Below are 8,432 nucleotides of genomic sequence, written 5' to 3' on the forward strand. Positions count from 1 at the left end.
AACCGTGGGAAATAAATATGATATATACCACGGTTGGATACAAACCGTGGGTTATATGTTGCAAACCGTGGGAAATAAATATGATATATACCACGGTTGGATATAAACCGTGGGTTATATAAACTGATATATACCACGTTTACAAACCGTGGGAAATAAATATAATATATACCACGGTTGGATATAAACCGTGGTTTATAGTCTTTTTTTTTAAATAAAAGCCCCTAATTATTTGATTCTAATCATATTCATTCAACCCAACAACCTGCCCATTTTCACCATATATATCCACACTGGATTTAAAACACATTGCTCAAATGAACAATTCATAGTGCAACACAAACAAAAGAAATAAATTTAGGCGTCCAACACGAAGACATTGAATTGCTAAAAGAGTTTTGAACTTTTTTTGAGTCATCAATAATGAAAGAAACATCCAAATTTACTTGTTCTATCAAAATAATAATGACATAACTTGTTGCATCAATCAAAAAACAATCTATTTGTTCTATCTAAAATATAAAAAAAAATGGTGAGACCAAGCACCACACCTTAACCTGGAATGGGTCAAAACCTAGCTAAGACTTCGGCGGCTTGGCTCAAACACTCCATTATCTTTGGATGAATCTAAGAATTTCAAGTCGAACAACATCAAGTTCCTCTTGTGTGTATGTAGCTTTGAGAGATAGATTTGTCATCTGCGATCAAAAATCAAAAGTATATAATAACTAAAAAAGGAAGAGTAACACAAAATATAGAATACTAGTGTATGACCGAATTATACCTTATTTTCAAAAGAATTATCTGAACAAGCTTCTATTATTTCTCTCATAAACTTCATTACGTAATACCCACACTCTTTACTACTAGGTTGGTACGGGCCCTAAGTACAAACATGGAAAATATTCATAAGTATATATTTTTCCAAATACACAGTATGTATGTATAAGAATTTAATTTGTTTATTACCATAATATTCTCCCACTTCACTGGACCTTTACTTCCTTTCCCTTCAAGTCTTTCTATTTTCATGACCGCACTTCAAAATAAGATCAATGTAAAACCTAATTAGCAAGTAAAAGATAAGCACGTAATGATCTAATTATTTCATATACATACACACTCATGACAAACCTGTTAAAATAGATATCCATATCATTAGAGGGCAGATTATGCATCGAATCCAACCAATTAAAAGTCATCCGCGATAAATTAATGGCAATCAAAACCCAATGTCCACTACAAAAAGATCAGAGGCATGTGTGGTTAAAAAAGAAAAATTAGACATTAAAACTACAATATACATTTCAATGAAAATGATAAAACATGGATAGTATTAAAAATATAAGACAATATCCTTACCCTGGATTATAAGGGATAAGAACAACTCTTTTTACCACTTGTATTCTGCAAGCTCTCCACGATAATTTGAGTTTTCTCATTCCCATTAGCTCTTGTGAAAGATAAAGGGTTTACAAATCCGGCGACACATCCGCGACAACTCACAAATTAGTCATAAAGAATCCTAGAGAAAAAAAAAATAAACAATCATAATTACTAAAACTAAAGATGAATATCTAAGATTTCACGATAACACCAACAATGAAATTTTGTAGATATTCTAACCTCATGTATACCACCAAAATAGCAGCATCTAACCAACCCATGTTACATACATCCATTATATCGCTTTTTTCTCCATAATGAAACTACCCATATTATCTCCAAACAATTCTCCTCCCTCTTGGAAAATGTATCGAACCTTGGTCCCCCTGGAAGCTCCATATTGAGGAATCCCACAAAACTAATCTATTGCACCTTGATTATGACCATCACTAGTTTGATTTTTACTTCCCTAAATTAAAAATTCAGAACAACCAATTATTAAAAGAGAAGCCAAATTCAGAAATCTATCATATAACTTCATATAAAAGAATCTTGTTATTTACCTCAATGTCGTCTTTATAATAGACATGGTCCTTTGGCCAAGGAACTTGTGCGCCAAGAGCATCTGCGACATATCTAAGCTCCTCATTCACTTGTATAGGAAGAGCAAGACGGCCAGCTTCTTCAGAAACAAAAAGCGATACAACCTTAACACGAACATTATCGAGTCCCAAAGGGTAACCGTGAATTTCTTTTTCGTTTATTTCCCTCATTATACCAAGCCCGACAACAATATTTGATCGGCCAACCGCGGCCAAATAACATTCTTTTTCCTATATAAATGTCTAAGTATCATAATAAGCACCGCGGCATTATATTTTAATAACATATTACGTATAAACTACAATTTACCTCCCTAGACCAAATGTTTGACCCGTGTTTTCTTATTTGCCTTGTTCACATTATCAAATTGAGCCAAATTACACTCTAGGCCCTACAATTGAAGTATAAATCTTAGAACCATTTTAAAATTATATATATAACGTGTAAAATACTACTTACCTCTCCTAGACCAGATGTTAGACCACGAAATGGTGGTTGACCCGTGTTTTATTCTTATTTGTCTTGTTCACCGCGATCAGTTGAGCCAAATTACACTCTAGGCCCTACAATTGAAATATAATCTTAGAACCACGCAACATTATTAAAATTATATATATCAATGTAAAAATGCAACTTGCCTGTCCTAGACCAGGATGTTGGCCTCGAAAATGGTGTTTGACCTTCTTGTGTTTTCTTATTTGCTTTGTTACCATGATCTGCTTTGGGCTTTGATGGGGGTTGGGCTGCCTTCCCAATTTTTTTCAACTATTAGTCAGAAAAATAAAATTTGTAGTTAGAAGGTCGGAATGCATAAAATGGTTAAGTCAAACTATTGTTGCACAAACACTAGATGCAACTTGATGATGAAGGATCATAAAATAGATGACATGTTACCAATAAAAAAAAATAAAAGAAACATTCCACGGTAGTAACTTACTTTGGCGAGCATTTTTAACTAATCTACCCATTGATGTTTGCCGGATGAGTGTATCATTATGATCAATATTGACACTTTCGTATTCTTTGTTTGAAGAGATTTTTCAGATGGTAAGGAATTATCTTTGTCCTCCAACCTTCCGACTCTATCCAACAACAACCTAACATCTTCACGAAGACGATAGTTTTGGTCCCGTTGCTCTGAATTGTCGATTCCAACTTCATAACATGTTCCTTTGAGCCACGTTTGTTAGCGTGGAAATATGTGGTGGGAGTGATCCCCTTTCAACTGCTTTCGAGTCGCGACCGGGATGCTTTCGGGTGTGCCCAATGCTAGAGTTAAGATGTCCTTACTTCCTTCAATAACTACCTTTCCCTCCTCCACTTCCTTAGTCGTGACATCCTTCAATTAAGTTTTGAAGTAAACAAGGATTTAGCAAATCCAAATCACAACAAGCATTCATGTCTAACATTAAAACATAATAATAAGCGATTAGAAAACTTACAATCTTTTCAGCCACTCTTTCCGTAGCTACTTCAATATATTTTCCTTTTTTTTTTGAGTAAGCTCTTTTCCATATTGAAGGCCTTGATTTTTTCCATTAAAGGATGGTCCCAACTCTTTTTCTATGGTTACAAAATAATCACGCATAAGCGACATGGTTAATCGGTTGCATGTCTTGAAACTCTTAGAGGTTTATCATACCCAAACAAATTAACAAAGTGCCTCGTGTATAAATGTCGAGAAGCGGACAATGTACTCACCAATTGTTCTCCAATATCAGCAAATCCCGTCTTCCCGTCTGTGATTATATACTTTTCTTTTGCTTTCGGCCATGTGAATTAAGTTTGCTAATTTCACGGAAAACATGGAATTAGTTGTCTTTAGGAATAAAAACAATATATGGGTAGGAATAAAAACAATATATGGGTTTAAAGGAGAACACCGAGTAGTAGAAGTTACGGCTTCATAAATGAGTGGCATGAGTAGAGATTTGTGAGAATCCCTCCTCCCATACACTCCTTGAATGCTAATGTCATCTTTGGAAGCAATCCACATATTTATTAACCATGTAACGAGTTTCTTGACTTCAATATAAACTATAAACACTAACGAGAGGCCTTGGTTTTAAATCTAAATTTAGCAAACTGCTGCTATGATGACCAAAGCGGGACTAAAGACCTCATGAGAAAAGAAAAAAAGCTGATAATAACTCTTGGAGCGGGAATGCAAGATCGTGGGGAAAGAACATGTAATGTTGTTGTCCATGTATTGGGTTGGTCGAACCACCACGAGATATTGGGTTGGTCTAACGAACTCTTTTCTAGCCTCAAGCCTTACTGAATGTCCCATTCTTCTAGCGCACCACCGGGGAATGAAACCACCGTATCCCATCGCTCTCATCACTAGAAAGGCTATCCGTAGATCTGAGTCAGGTAGCGGTGGCCAATCTAATAGTTTACTAGTACTAGTAGCGCAGGCCGGCTTTAAAGGATATGGGATGGAAAGAAGGATTAATGATCGATGGAAGCTCTACAAAGGGAATCTTTATTGTTGATTGTCTTGGAGAGGCAAGTCTGAGGGCAAGTTCATTAATCGGAAAGACAGAAAAACTTCGTTAAGCCATCCACTTTGCAGCTTGCTTTTCGATCGGCCAATGGAGGATGGAATAAAAGTAGCAAACCACGAGAGTCACTAGTAGGGAGGATTCTTAGTCAAACATTGAATAGCAATCCCAATCCTCTCTTGCTTTCCTTCTCAAGGCTTAAGCCCGACCTTACCCACAGTCCATAGCCCTTTTGCCTCTTAAGTCACACTCATTGTTTCTTAATCTGTCGGAGGTTTTGTTTTCTTTCTCTTTTTTTTTCTTCTTTGATTCTTGCATTTCTTATTCATAGCTTTAGTTTTGTGATTGTATATAGTAGGTTGCTCCAACGCGTATCTTTAGTCATATGATTAGTTTCTTTAGGCACTTGGTATCTCTTGTTGTTTCTCTAATCCTTGCATAGGTATTGTAGTTTTGTCTTGATCATAGGATTAATTATCTTTAGGCCTTGGTTTCTCTAATCCCGGTTAGCTAGCCCTTGCTTAGGTATATTTGTTGTATCTTTAGGCCTTTTATATTTGTTGTATCTTTAGGATTAGTATCTTGAGGTGTGACCACTTGTAATTTGGTAGTCTCTTTAGGCACGGTATAGTATAGTCTCTCTTCTTGTATCTTCTCTAATCCTGTATTATGCGTAGTAAGAGGCTTATTATTCTGATTTTTCTCTTGGGTTAGCTTGCTTATTCTGATTTTTTCTCTTGGTTTAGCTTTCTTTTTGTTCGAGAGCTAACAAAAGGAGTTAAGGCCCTTGGCCGCTTAAGTGATGTCTTTATTGATTGCCTTGCCTCTCTTAATATGTATTTAGAAATGGGGAAGATAAAGCGCCTTTTTTATCGGAAGGAATTGCTAAGATTGCCGTCCATTAGTTCCTCTCCCCACCCATCTCTCCTTGCCCCTTTATGGGATGAACTCAAAAGGAAATAAAGTACTCCATCCTACGGAGCCAATAGAAGGGAAGCGGTTAGAGCCGAGCCCTAAGTAGATGGTTAGATAGCGGGCGAGGGGGACCAATCTACCTATGGGAACCAAATAAGCCCGACCTCAAGAAAAGGTATCGAACTATGGAAATCCTTAGGTAAAAGCATGATTTTAGGTAAATCCTTTTAATGCTAACTAATAAGTTAGCCCGGTATTCGCTGCCATCAAGACGGCGGTATTCAATCTACCGGCCAAAGAGGCACTTTTATCTAAAACCTACAAAGCGCGGTAGCATCGCCGAAGTCCGGATTGAAGTTGTGAACAAGTCGTTGGGGAACAAACAGCGGCTTTTGCGATGTACGGCTCATCCGTTGCTTGTTAGTCCCCGCTTCTCAAGTTCGGATGGCATCTTTCACTTGGTGTTCCCTATTCTAAGACATCAACACCGGCTTAGGCATCGACTTAGGCACACTTTAGCTTGAACTTTGACTTAGGTTTCAACTTCAGCCTCGGCATCGTTCTCTCTTTCTTATTCTTCATCGGACTACCGATGAACTAATCAACAACCGAGCGAGACTGAATCAAGCGAGTGAATGAGCGAGTCGGGGGTTTGTAAAGAGCAAAGGACTATAAAAACACTACCGGAATAGGAGTCTTGGCTAGTTTGAAAGCTGGAAGGCGAGTCTAAGAAGTAAAAAGAGCATAATAGACATCAACCGAGCGATCTTGAAATAGGAGGATAGCTTGTCTCAGCAAGTGATTGGGATTGTTGGCGAGGAAAGAGTTGCGACCCGCGAGGAAGGCCCTAGGCAGTGATTGGTGACCGTCGGGCTCCTTAAACCTTGACCCACCTTCCTAACCCCGCTGTCATATAGGCTTGCTTCCCTCTGTTTGTTCTTTCTTTCTTTCCTTACGCCACTAGTAGTTTGTCTCATTCGACCTTACGTTGATGCGGGCTAGCCTCGGCTAGCCGGTGAAATGGATAAGTCGTGTAACAAACAATCCTTGTTCCTTTAAACTTTCTTTGCCTTAGATCTTTTCGGCTTTAGGACTAACTTCGGTCTTCTTTAATAAATAGGTATTCAGTGAGTGACTCTTTCCGTCTTTAGTTTAGGTTCATTCACGGTAGTTGTTAGTTTTGTCTCTTTATCGGTTAATTGGTATCGTTTATTAATTGCTTATATGTAGTCCTTCCCGGGTGCGCCTAAAGTCTTATGATGATCCCTTTCAAAGCCCTAGGTTGGGTTAAACCATCGGGGCTCGACTAAAGAAATCCATGCACGAGACTCCTCCTAGTAACCATCCCGAAATCCGGGGAGGTGTTCTTGAAGACATGGCGGGCTCCAAGCTACACCCTTCTGCTACCAAATAATAGATCTTCCGGAGAAGACCAAAGCGAATGAGCTCACTTTCGATTAAGCGTCGATCCTCCATTCTTTCTCATAGGCCCGATCACGAAAAAAGTCACTTAAGGAAACATCTGGTGAATTTGCGACACTCCGGTACCAATGGGCGTGCGAAGCCAATCCTTCATCCGGTTCTGAGCAAAGACCACTCAAGGAAGTCCCTGGACTCTTTTTGTTGGAAATAATTCATCGGGGGAGCCACCAAAAATCCGAAGGTTTCATCTCTTTAAGAAGGAAGGAGATAATGAAACCTCGAAGATAAGGAAGCGAAAGCTCACTTTGCCAAGCCACAATTCTAATGGATAGTCATTGTGACCCGACCGAGGCTTGGTGTACATAGCAAGAACCAGCTCAAAGTGGCGAGATCTTGTATGGTGAGTTTGGCAAGGACCCTATAACCTCCACCACCTATCCTTACTAAGGTAGAGAACCTTCCGTAATGAATGGATATTTTTTACATATAGCCATCGGACCATATGGATGATGGTAAGCAAACAAAACAACGGCGGACATGGCGGATAAATCCACCCGTCCACCCTTGGCCTTAAAAGCGACATAGCAAACTCAAATGCACCGATTAATCGAAATCGGATATTTTGGAGTTGAAATTGGAACTCCTAATTTCTGAAGACACGAAAATAAACTTCAAGCAACTTAGCATCAGCGATGACAACATCATTACCGAGCACATTGATTGGGACACATCAACTAAAGTGGCTTTTGAGCGAGACCTCTGGAAACTTAAGTAAAAGCGGGGCGACTAAAGCCGTTTAAGCCCCTACTAATAAGCTTCCCCTCATAAAGGATAATCACTTCGTGTGACTCTGTTGCAGCTACAACTATTTTACAATAAAAAGAAGTTGCAAAATGGATCTTGAAATAGAAAAAAAAAGAAAAAGTTTGAGTTTCAAGATTTTTTTTTCTATTTTTCCTTAAACCCGAAGAAGGCACGGTTGAAATACCTCGCTAGATTGTGGATTATCCCGTTGTGAGTTAAAAAATCTTGTGAGAAAAGCCTTGTATAGGTCTTTTCAAAAGCTAGTAGCTATCGAGTCCTCTTTTAAGCGAGGGAAGCTCGTGTGGTTTCCTTACCCGATCTTTGTTGTTTGCGGCGTGAGTAGGCATTACCGGTGTGTTAGTTCGAGTAAACTCCTCCTTTTGCGTTCGGTGTGTTAAGGGTTTAGGTGCGACTAGTTGCCCCAGTCAGTTGGACCAAAACATATAAGGATCGGCATAGTCACTCATACATATCTATCCGTGGATAGATTCATAGAAGGCGGTATCCCGTAGTATAGAGGATTGACACCCTTTCATTTAGTGCTTTCGCTCGGTACACTCTTGGGTTGGATATCAGATTGAAAACAAAGGATTTCAGACAAACATAAAAGACTCCCCTTGAGAAGACCGATCTTCAAGCTGAGAATCATAACTTCAGCCTCATTTACGGCGATTGATAAACCACCGTTTTATGGTAGAAAGATGCCACAATATCCAAATCTTCATCCGTAGCGAGAATCAATTTGAAACAAAGAGGCGCGTTGGCATCCAAAGAAGCAAGGGTGAGCTAAAACCCTGC

General features: G+C 38.8%; 1 protein-coding gene across 1 annotated transcript; it reads right to left on the reverse strand.

Annotated features, from left to right (window-relative positions):
- Nucleotides 1-611: 611 nt before the first annotated feature.
- Nucleotides 612-1,457, reverse strand: LOC147511554 (ubiquitin-like-specific protease 1). The gene is made up of 5 exons (XM_086598502.1): nucleotides 1,363-1,457; nucleotides 1,135-1,239; nucleotides 970-1,039; nucleotides 785-883; nucleotides 612-698 (listed from the first exon to the last, which is right to left on the reverse strand). Exons 1-5 carry the CDS (start codon nucleotides 1,446-1,448, stop codon nucleotides 612-614), a joined length of 447 nt encoding a protein of 148 aa, XP_086454628.1. The 5' UTR covers nucleotides 1,449-1,457.
- Nucleotides 1,458-8,432: the final 6,975 nt, after the last annotated feature.

The sequence above is a fragment of the Coptis chinensis genome, chromosome 3 (assembly GCF_015680905.1).
Source record: "Coptis chinensis isolate HL-2020 chromosome 3, ASM1568090v1, whole genome shotgun sequence".
In the NCBI taxonomy this organism is placed as follows: Eukaryota; Viridiplantae; Streptophyta; class Magnoliopsida; order Ranunculales; family Ranunculaceae; genus Coptis; species Coptis chinensis.